Source organism: Elephantulus edwardii, unplaced genomic scaffold (genome assembly GCF_000299155.1).
Source record: "Elephantulus edwardii isolate Elephantulus edwardi_28Jun2011 unplaced genomic scaffold, EleEdw1.0 scaffold00039, whole genome shotgun sequence".
Taxonomy (NCBI): domain Eukaryota; kingdom Metazoa; phylum Chordata; class Mammalia; order Macroscelidea; family Macroscelididae; genus Elephantulus; species Elephantulus edwardii.
This window is the reverse complement of record NW_006399789.1, coordinates 13192805-13204979: the sequence shown is the minus strand read 5'-3', so window position 1 is coordinate 13204979 and position 12175 is coordinate 13192805. Positions and strand designations below refer to the sequence as shown.

Here is a 12175-nt window from a genome sequence, read left to right as displayed (position 1 = left end):
CTGTTAACATCTAAGGCAGCTGGATCAGAGACCAGACCAGCCAATGGACAAAGGCTCTGGGACTAATCATAAAAGCCCAAACCCAAGCTAATAAACAGTCCCAAATTCCAAGAAAAATACTATCTTCCCTAGTTGTCTCTAAAGCACCTATAAAAAAGAGGCCACCCTGAGGGAAGACAGAGAAGGAGGGGATGAATGATGTATATTGCATTGAAACAGATGAGGGAAAGAAATGTCTAAAAGGGATATATGATTGGGTATTATTGTCATGACAGGAGTCCAGAATGAAGGCTGCACAGTGGAGTGGACTTGGAGGGAGGGATTATATAATAATGAAAGAGTTTTTCTTTTACTTTTCAAGGAGAAGAGTTAATTTGGGGGGAGAGGGTGGGCAGGAAGAAAAGCGCAACAATGAATGACTAAAAACCATAAGACTCTGTAAACTTTCATTTAATTTTTTAAAAATGGAAAAAAAATAAGAAATTAGGATAACAGGAGCCACTCTATTTGTCTCACCCCAACGCCATAGGACTGGCCTAAAAATTAAATCTCTTCACGTAAGAAAATAAATAAACAAAACTCAGTCAGAAAGGAAAAAAAAAAAAAAAAAGAAGTCACCTTTAACTGCCCGGACACGATTTTTCACCTTCTCTGCTCCTTCATGGTCACTTGGGGTCATTTGGCCTCCCTCTAAGATCATACAATAAAGGCCTGCTCATTTCTTGGGACCAGCTTCTTTATTTCTCTCTCTTGCTCTCAACTTTTTTTCTCTCTAAAAACCATATGAAACCATCTCACGCTAGGTCTCAGTTTCCTGCGTTGACCCTCTACTTCTGTGAAATAACAGCTTAGGAACCCTACTCTGTCCAATAAAGTTGCTGTGAGTAACAATGGACTTGTTGGTCCACAAATTTAGAGACCAGCTGGTGTCTGCTTATATAAAAGTGCTTGGGGTGAAGAATAGGAGGACGCAACCTCCAGACAACCATGTAGGAGAGAGGAAAATGAAAAGAAGCCTTAAAAATAGCTAACTTGCAGTAATGAGGAGGAAAGGGACCAGCATCTCAGGCAGATAGAGGAGCCCAGGGCTCAGGTACAGGTCAGACCAACAGAACCCTTAAAGAATCCAGAAAAGTGACAAGAGCATGTTTGCCTGCCCAGAATGTCTCCAGGTCCCTGGCCCTGGACTGAATTGTATCAGATTGGAATCAACACCTGGGTAAGATCTAGTAACACAATCTTCATACCTTATATGAGAAAAGAGATATCTTCAAACTCAAAGTGATCCTCAGCCGTTCCCGCACATCCAGCCAGCTCATCCGCGTTCACGTGTGTCTTTTCTTGGGGTTAATCAATAGCCAACAAGGAAAAAGAATCCAAGAACCAGGATTCATGGACAAAGGGTAATTGGGGAAAGGTCACGGATAGACTTTTATTATATAATTAAGTTAGAATACATTGTGTTTAAACTATCCTTGGTTCATGCAATCATGCTCATTAAATCTTTTTTTTTTCTGTTTCAAAATAAGGTAAGGTTATATTCTAAGGTACTAGGTGAACATACTTTTTTAAAATGTATTATTAATTTCCAGTATAAATTTACAGAGACTTTGGATTTCCATTCACTCGTTGTTGCAGTTTTCTCCCCTCCTAACCCTCCCCCCTAGTACATGACCCTCTTGAAAAAATAAAAGACAAACTCTTTCATTGTTTTACAAACCCTCCCTCAGGTCCACTCCACCATGTAGCCTTCTCTCAGACTCCTGTCATGACAAAAATACCTAATCACATATCCCTTTTAAACAGTTTTCTCCCTCATCTATTTCAATGAAGTATACATTATTGAACCCATCTTTCTCAGTCTCTCCCCAACCCCAAGGTCAGTCCTGTTTTACAAGAGTGGCACCAGGCAGTATTTGTCCTTTTGTGACTGAGATATTTCACTCAGCATAATGACCTCCAGAGTTACCTTGTCTTTCCAGATCCCTACTGGATCTTCTAAGGAAGCCTCCAGCATAGCACAGGCCTTCATAAATCATAGGTATAGAAGGAGATTAACCACAATGTGTAGATGTTTATAAAGTATAATTTCAGTAGGAAACAAGTATGAATTAAGGAGGTCATTTATTTCTAGTTTATTAACAATTACAAGTGTCCAATTTCCACACAAAAAAATGTCAACTATGGAAAGCACAACTGCATACAATAAAACAATTGACATGAAATTACTTTTCAAGGGTCCCATCCATGTCAATGTTTGTTTTATTATACAAATACAACCTTAAGCAGAGACATATATTGAGGAGGAATGCCGTTTCAATTGTTTGTGCTGCAATTGTGACAATGTAAGACTTAACACTCATATCTATGTCTTTTTAAATCTTGTGCTTGCTTAGTTGCTTCAGTAAGTTTATGACATCTTTTCTGAATAGATGTTGTATTCTTTTCTTTCTTTCAGTCTTTAACAGGTTAATCCTGGAAGTTATTGGTGAAGGAGATCATTGTAACTTCCCAGGCCCCTGCCCTAAGCGAGGAGGGTCCTTCTCAAACACTCTTCCGTACAGGGCCATAACGAGGACTGGCAAAGGGCCTCCACTCCTGCTTCTCAGACGACCATCTCTCGAAACCTAATCAAGGAAAGCAAAGTGTTACCTCCAATCCAGTGGTTGGCTTCTACCTCAGAGGACTTGTGTGGCAACAACACTCTAGAAGCTGTATACCAAAAAACCCACTACCATTGAGGGGATTCTGGTGCATAGCAACCCTGTTAGGCAAAGTAGAACTGCCCACAGGGTTTCCAATGCCATAGATCTTTACAGAAGCAAATTGCCCCATATCTCTACAATAGGGCTGCTAATGGGTTCTAACAATTGACTTTTTATCTGCAGTGTATCTGGTGTCAGAGGACATAGGTTCATGTTCCAGTTCTACTACCTGGAAGACTTTTTGGGTGTAATTGTGTGATATGTTGAAGTCCTACTTCCTAGTACCTGTGATTAGATTTAGTCTGAAAATAGAGTCTTTGCAAATATAATCAAGTTAGTATGAAACCATTAGAGTAGGCTGTAATCCATTATGATTGGCATCCTTATAAGAAGAGAAGACACAGAGAGAAGGATATATAGGGGAAATGCCATCAGTTGGCGAGACAGACATTGGAGTGTTGCATCCACAAGCCAAAAAACACCAAGGATTGACACTGACACAGAAGCTAAGAGAAAGGGGGGGATAGAGTCCTCTGGAGTCTTCAGAGAACATCTCCTGACCAGCAACTTGATGCCAGACTTCTGACATCCCTAGACGTGAAAGGACACATGTCCATTCTTTTAAGTTACCCATTTGTAGTATTTTGTTAAGGCAGTCCTTGGAAACTAGTAGAAGTAATTTAGGTGGGAAAGCAGTAAACATCCTATTTCATAAATAAGATGGTGAAAATCAAGTAAGATATGGTAGGAAGAAGTTCTTTAAATTAATGAAAGCCTGTAATCAAATCTCCTGCTTTAGAGATTATTTCATCACCCATTGTTGTTGTTGATGGTCGTCAAGTCAAGTATGACTCATAGCAACCCTATGAACAAGACCTAGTGTCTTACCATAACTTATTGTTGTTTCTCCAAGTTCATAGAGTTTCTATAGGCACGTGGTTTAGGAAGTGGCTGATACTCCTGCTTCCAAACTTGTTTTACAACTGGGAGCTCCACCAAATACTGTCCACTTTGGGAAATCATTATGGCATTTGACACCCCAATGGCACAAGGGTCAGCATACAGCAAACCCAGATTACCTCAGTACAGCAAATTGGCACAGAATAATGCACAAAGTAGAAGAATGTTCCTCCAAATAAAACACTAGTCACACTTGGCAGTGGTTAAGTGTCATCAAGTTGATACGACTCATAGCAACCCTATGAGCAAAAGACCTGAACTCTGTTCTCTAATTAACTTCATTTCTGTAAGATTATAGAGTTTCCAGGGGCATCAGTTTTAGGAAGTGGTGGCCACTCTTGCTTCCAAACCCTAATCATTCTGGAAGCTCCTCCAAACAAGGTCCATGATGTGTAACTATTTTATGCTACTTGACAGGATTATGGCACAGTCTTCAGCATCACAACAACTCCAAGTTATTCAGTACAGCAAATAGACAAACAACTCTGTACCACTTAAAGAATGTTCATTCTAAAATTAATAAATTTATTTTAAATCCATGCCAGCTGCGGACTCAACCCCTCACTATGGAGTGTTTCAAAAACACACCTTTGAGCAGGCCTCCACCCTTACGTACTTGTTGGCCCAAAGGGGCCAAAGGTCAACTGACATCCCCTTGTGGAGGGAAAAAAATCGTTATTGCAAATCAAACACAACCCAAAAGCTTCCTTACATGACCCCCATCAAGATGCGAGAAACCAGCTTCCAGAGTGGAACGACTGTTCATTCAGGAGCTTCCAGGCCAGCCACGGACTCAAACCCCTCACTACAGAATGTTTTAAAGGCATACACACACACACACACACACACACACACACACACACAAGGCATACACATTAACAGGCCAATTTTAACTCATAATGACCTTTTTAAGACAGGGTAGAATTGTCTAATAATATTCCCAAGACTACAACTTTTCAGGAGCTTTGATGGCCTAGTCCGTAGGGAGTTAAGCTGCTAACTTTAGCACTTTGCCTCTCTGTTGGTTTGAATCCAACAGTAACTCTGACAGAGAAAGATGGGCAACATCCCTTTGTGCTGTTTAGCCTTGAAAATTCAATGGAGGGTCAGCTGAGTTTGTTCCAACATCAGGGCAACAAGAGAGAACCTTTATTGAAGATGACAGAAGCATATTTGGATAACAGTGGAGCACTTCGCCTCTGTGCCACAAGGACTCTTTAATGAAACAACACACAAAATATAAATTATTACTAACAGAACAAAAATTCCTCAAACTAGCTCACTCACAAAATAAATTGTCCAAGCATCTTTCAATGTATTGAATGTGTACTGTCTACATTGTGCTTCATAAAGCTTCGTCTCCTCTAAGTTGGGCATGTTGCTAGGAGAGGCTATTCCTTGGAGAGGGACATCATGCTTGGAAAGGTAGAGGGTTGGTGAGGGAGTGGAAGACCTAAACTAGGTGGATTGACACAGCGACTGCAGCAATGGGTTTGAGTTTGTCAGAAATTGTGAGAATGGCACAAGATGGGACATGGTCCAGCTCTGTTGCTCACAGTGTTACTAAGAGTCGTACTCAGCTTGATAGCCTCTAACAACAACAGCAACACATTGTGCAAGTGAAGAGGACATTGATTGTCACTGTCTTACACTATCTAATGAGCTCTGTACTATCTAGCACAGCCTAGCAAAAATCTGGAACCATAATTAGTATTGCAAATCACTGTTTTCATAGTAGAATGTGAATCCCAATGTTCAATATTGTAACAGCATTACAAAGATTTTAATTTGCCTGTTATCTCTTTTGTTAAAAAAGTTTGATCATCCTGAAAACCTCCTACCTCATAATGTGTTTCAGGGGCAAGTTGGCTCCCACTTAGAACAACCTGTGGGAAAACATAACTTGTCCCAAATGTGCCACTGAGGGAGAATTCTTCAAACTTGGTAAATGCTGACCCCACAGGCTCCCCACACGTATTTAGGTCAGTGGTTTGACACTTCAGTAGTGTGCAGATCTATGTTGAAAAAGAAAAAAGAAGTGGTCAGACATGTTAGAGCACACCTCAGTAAAAAAAAATATAAACAACCAGCTGCCAAATGGGCACAGGATATGAACAGACACTTCAGCAAAGAAAACATTCGGATGGCAAACAAACACATGAAGGAATGCTCAAAATCCCCACCTACCAACTAGTGTTGTTGTTGTTGGTTACCATTGAATCAAGCACGACTCACAGCAAGCCTATGAACAAAAGAATTTTCTATAGCTATTGTTGTTTCTCTAAGTTCATAAAGTTTCCAGAGACATGTTGTTTAAGAAGTAGATGCCACTCCTCTTTCCAAACCTGTCTTAATCTGGGTGCTCCACCAAACACTGTCCACCATCGGCAGCCACTTTGGCATTTGACACACCAATGGCTATCAGAGAGATGCAAATATAAACAACTAAGAGAGATTATCTCACTCCAGTAATAATTGCAAAATTCAACAGAGCAGCAAACAACAAAAGCTGGAGAGATTGTGGAGAGAATAGAACCCTTATTCACTCCTGGTAGGAGTGTAAAATGGGACAACCACTAGAGAAGGCAGTATGACGCTTTCTCAAAAAGTTGAAAATAGAAATACCATTTGATCCAGCAATGCCATTACTCAGAGTATACCCTAAAGAAACAGCTGGCACCCAAACAGATATATACACACCCATGTTTATTACTGTGTTATTCAGAGTAATAAAGAGATGGAAGCAAACCAAATGCCCATCAACAAATGAATACACAGAAAAACTAAGGTATATTCACACAATGAAGTACTATGCAGCACTGAAAAACGAGTAACTAATACAACATTACACAACACAGGTGACCCTGGAGGACACTACGCAGAGTGAAATATCTCTATCACGAAAGGAATAAATAATTCCTAACACCACTGTTTAAAATGGGACTGACATGGGGGTTTGAGGAAAACTAGGAAAAGAGGGGATAGGTAATGATCATTGCATTGGAATAGATAAAAGAAAGACCTGTTTAAAAGGAATACATGACTAGCCATTATTTGTATCTCAACTGTCCAGAATGAGGTGCCTTGCAAAGTGGACTGAAGGAGGGGTGGGCATAATGAGAGGAAATTGTGCAACAATGAATAAATGAAAATCCAATTTTTCTGTAAATTTTCATTAAAACCACAATTTAAAAAAATAAATGTTGAAACAGTAGAAAGGTAGAACTTTCCTCAGCCAAATAGCACCATTTTTTCAAAGTGAAGTTCACAATGTATTAGTTCTAAAATTAGTTTATATGGACAGGATTAACATTTTTAAAAATAAAACCAGGAGAAACACTAGTATTTTAAAGATTAATATGTTGTTGTTGTTGTTGTTGTTGTTATATGCCATCAAGTTGCCTGTGACTCATAGCACCCTATGTACAACAGCCCTAAACCCTACTCTATCCTGTGCCAATCTTATTGTCTCTGATATACCACCCCCCCCATTACCCCAATCACGGAATCAATCCATCTCATTAAGAGTTTTCCTCTCCTACACTGTTCCTCCATCCCCCCAAGCATTGTTTCCCTCTCCAAGGACTAGTCCCTCCTTGCAACATGTTCAAAATATGTCAGATGAAGCTTCACGATCCTTGCCTCCAAAGAGCAGCCTAGTTTAACCCTCTCCAGAACAAAGCTGTAAGTTTTCTTAGCAGTCCATGGTATATTCAACTCTTCTCCAGCACCACAGCTCAAAGGCATCAATTCGCATAATTATTACCATTGACATTTATCAAAGTTCATAGTGTTTCCGGAGGCATGTTGTTTAGGAAGTGGATGCCACTCCTGCTTCCAAACCTGTCATAGTGCTATTGTTGTTATGTGCCATTGAGTTGCCTGTGATGTATAGCGACCCTATGTACAGAAGCTCTGAACCCTTCCCTGTCCTGAGCCAGTCTCTCTAATTTCAACACATCAACCCCCACTGCCCTTAAAAACTTAATCAGGCAGTTTTCTCTCTGTCTTATAGGATTGCTATGAGTCAGAATTACCGCATAACAACAGTTTTTTTTTCAGGGATTTTTACATCACTCAGAGGCTCCAACAATGCTCTAAGATGTAGTTATTTAAGTACATCTACCTGCAAGTAATATTGGCCTTCTACTGTGTGCAGTCCATCAAAAGCACCCAGTGCATACACCTCATCTGGCCGCTTCTCTGACATCTTGTAAGTTAAGTGGCAACACAGGCCTTTCTGGCAAACTGTGTAATTTCCCGTGCTTTGCTTGAGTTCAATGAAGGTGAACTCATCAAAATAAATCATTCCTGGAAAAGTTGGCTGATCAGACAAAAACAGCTTGGCACTGTTGGTATAAGCACTCCAGTCAACAGCCTCTGGGTAGGTGAGCTCCTGGGAAGGCCGAGACTTCAGTTCTGCCAGCATCAGCTGGCCGCTCTCGGTTTCCATGTCATAGTGGTACACCTTGACTGCTTCCGGTGCATAGATTCCACTCCCTGTAGTCAATATGAAGAAGGACAATCATTAGTTTCAAAATTCCATGATCCCAAACTAATGGAATTACTACCATGAGACACTAAGTAGAAAGTGATTAAAGTATAATGTTATAGACATTTAAGGAGTTTGGAATGACAGTGGTTTAAGTTTCCACTTGATTCTTAGCGTCTTGCTTGAGATATTTATGCTGAATTCATTGACTGAACTGAATGGCTTATTTACAACTTAAGGGAACCTTGACGGTGCAGTGATTAAATTCTTGGCTACTAACTGGAAGGTCAAGGGTTCTAATCCACCAGCTGCTCCACAGAAGATGTAGCAATCAGCTTCCATAAAGGTCATGCAGCCTCAGGAACCCTATGGGGCAGTCTGCTCTGTCCTGTAAGGTTCCTATGAATTGAAATTGATTCAATGGCACACAGCAACATTTACGACTCAGGATATCTGTTAGTTTTTCCAATTTAACAACAAACTGAAAATACCCTACATCCCTTACATCTCTGCTGATATATTTTATTTGTGTTTGTGTTTCCTCATTTGGCCAAATGACTGACAAGACTTCAATTTGCATTGTCTTGATCTTGTTTATTATAAAAGAAAGAGCAACAATTTCATATATGTCAAGTGCTATCACACTTGGCAGTGTTGGCTGGAGCTTCCCGACTAAATCAAGCCTGAAAGCAGGAGCGGCATCCACTTCCAAAATGGTTTGCCTCTGGAAACTCTATGTACGAACAGTGCTCAGGCTGTTCATTCATAGGGTCGCTATAAGTCGTTTACGACTCGACGACATTAAACCACAATAACAATGACGATGACCAAGAGAGAGCTACGTTGGCCAAGTGGAAGGAAGCTGTGCTACCAAGCCGAAGGTGGGCGATTTTCATCTGTGGCCCTCAGCCAGGTTCAAATTGTCTTCCTGTCAAACATTCTTCTAGGTGATATAGCACTGGTCTGTGTGTTGCTGTACAGAGGTAACTCGGGGTTGCTGTGATGCTGAAGCCTGTGACAGTGATGTGCCAATCGTGGTAATGGGCACCCATGGTGGACAGTGTTGTCTGGAGCTTCCCGACTAAATCAAGCCTGGAAGCAGGAGCGGCATCCACTTCCGAAATGGCTTGCCTCCGGAAACTCTATGTACAAACAGTGCTCAGGCTGTTCATTCATAGGATCGCTATGAGTCGTCTACGACTCGACAGCATTAAACAACAATCACAACAAACATCACTCCCCAGCGGCACTACCATTATGAATAGAACAGTTGTTTCTTTGAGATTCCTTAAATCGGACTTTGTTTTGTGTGATTTGACTTCTCCCTAAATCCAATTTTCCTCATATAAACCCAAAGTAATATTTTTTTTTCTCCTACAGCCACAGAGGTAACATGCTTTAAGGAAAAGCAGTATAAAAATGTGTTGTTGCTATTTATTTAGTACCATAGAGTCAGAACCGACTCATAGATGACCCTGTAGCAGATCGTCATGGACCATAAATCTCACAAGAGGAGATTATCCATCTTTCTCCTGCAGAGCCGCCTTCAAGCCACATGCCTTTTGGGCTGGCAGCATATCTCCTTACCTCTAAGCCAGCCACCAGAGTTTCCTATAAAAATTTAGGCTACTATTTATTTTGTGATTTTGTTGTTGTTGTTGTGCTGTCTACTCAGAACTGACTCTCCAGCAGGTTTTCAGAGATCGTAAATTGCATGGGAGGTGATTGCCCATCTTTCTCACAAAACAACTAGTGGATTCGAACCACCTGCCTTTTTGTAGGCAGTTCAAATCCCTATCCACCAGGCCCTCAATAAGTTCGTGATAATGTTGTTGTTGTCGTTGTTAAATGTCATCAAGTCATAGACAACTCATAGTGATCCTATGAAATTTTTTTGTTTCTCCAAGTTCATAGGGTTTCCAGAGACAAGCTATTTTGGAAGTAGATGCCACTCCTGCTTCCAAGCTTGTTTTAATCAGGGAGCTCTGCCAAATACTGTCCACCCTGGGTGACCAATATCGCATTTAGTACATCAGGGTCACAGTGTTTAGCATCACAGCCACCACAAGTTATCTCTGTACAGCAATGCACAGACCAGTGCTATATCACGTAGAAAAATGTTTGCCAAAAAAAAAACCCCAAACAAACAAAAAACTACTCACAACATGCTAGCTAGCCTTCATCCTGAAGGTAAGGCCAAGCATTTCAGGATTTAAAAATTCTGGCACACCCACAAGCTGGTAGACTGTCTTCCAGACACCCCCAGTTTATCTTGCAATTGTAATCTCCTGACATCACTTTTATGCTGGAAGTTGTGAAGGCATCTCGCATCTCAAAGAGAGATAGGTATGGAATGAACTTTTAGCATTGTGATACTAGAAATATTGAAAGTCCTTTTTTTTTCTTTATAAGCACGGTTTGGAATCACTGAAAACATCCCCGGATGGTCATTGCCACTTGTGACACGGGAGATGGGAGGTACCTGTCATGTGCATGCTGGTGGTGTGGGTGTTTGCAGCAAGGAGATTGACTCTCATGGTTCTGGTCCACGCCGAATGGAAGGGAATGGCCGAGAGGAGAGGCAGCGTGTTGGTCCAGGCAGTGGGGAAGAGCACGCTGTCAACGTGATACTCATCCACCACAACCACAGCAGGGTCGTGAGAAAAAATATCAAAGCAAGTGAAAACGCCAAACTTCCCAAAAGGGGTTTGGAAAGTCACAGATTCTGACTCCTTGGGGAAGTCAAACTGTATTTCAGGTTCAAAAAGATTGTACTGTTTTTAAAAAAAGAAAAAAAAAGAAGAAAGAAAATTAGTAAGCAAATGGATAAGTACATGTGACCAATATCCATAAAACTGTTGATGTACATATATTAAACTGTTGCATTTACATTTGCATAAATTTTATCTAATCTTTCACGAATATTGTGTGATGTTAATTATTAAACTTTAGTTTTCAAAAAACATGTAATAAAAGCATATCTATACAGGACACCTAAAATGTGAATCTGTTTTAAAATCACAGATTTAAACTTAAAATTCTACATCTTACTAATCAGGATAGGCAAAGGATTCAAAAGCCTGCAATAAGCAGACGACACAATTTACTTTCTGAATCCAAGAAGACTTGCAATACTTAGTGATGAAGATCAAAGGCACAGCCTTCAGGGTGAATTACACTTCAACATAAAGAAAACAACATCTTCACAACTGGACCAATAAACATTATATAATGAAGAGAGCAAATACTGAAGTTGTCAAGGATTTCGTTTGCCTTAGATCCACAATCAGCACCTATGCAAGAAGCAGCCAAGAAGCCCAACATTATATTGCCTTTGAGCACATTTGCTGCAAAAACCTCTTTAAAAGGCTAAAGAGCAAGGAAGTCACTATGAACCAAGGTGAGCTTGAGCCCAGTGGTGGTATTTTCATTGTCCCTTGTGCATGCTTTTTAGCCACAGAATACAGAATTGCAACTTGAGGTTTGAATTTGTTTTCAGCTTGAGAAATACGAAAAGTATTCTTCATTTTTTTGTTTTCTAACTCCACCTTTTTGATGCCAGTTTATAGACTAAGACCTGAAGCAAACCATGGTATTTTCAATGATTTCCTATGCATCTGAAAGCTGAGCAATGAATAAGGATGACAGAAGAACAATCAGTAGCTTTGAATTGTGATGCTGCAGAAGAGTGCTGAATATCCTACTGACTGCCAAAAGGAACAAGCAATTCCATCTTGGATGAAGTGCAACCCAAGTGTTCCTCAGCAGCAATAAGAGTGAGACTGTCTCACATACTTTGGGTATGTTGTCAGGAGGGGTCAATCCTTGGAAAAAAGTTTATCATGCTGGGAAAAGTGGAGGGTCAGAGAAAGAGGAGGATACTCCTAACAGGAGGGATTAACACAGAGGTTGTAACAATAAGCTTGAGGACATGAGAAATCAGGATGGTGCAGAATAAGGTAAGTTTCTGATCTGTTGTCCATAGGGTTGCTATAAGCTATAGTTAATTTGATGGCAC

At 40.4% G+C, this 12175-nt stretch overlaps 1 protein-coding gene across 1 annotated transcript in view; it reads right to left on the bottom strand.

Moving 5' to 3' along the window:
- Positions 1-2498: 2498 nt before the first annotated feature.
- Positions 2499-12175, bottom strand: part of VNN3 (vanin 3) — a 24318-nt gene continuing 14641 nt past the window's right edge. Inside the window, exons 4-7 of the mRNA XM_006885015.1 lie at positions 10640-10931; positions 7792-8165; positions 5507-5680; positions 2499-2627 (exon numbers count right to left, since the gene is read on the bottom strand). Coding sequence (XP_006885077.1) covers positions 2499-2627; positions 5507-5680; positions 7792-8165; positions 10640-10931 — 969 coding nt within the window. The remainder of the gene's footprint in view (positions 2628-5506; positions 5681-7791; positions 8166-10639; positions 10932-12175) is intronic.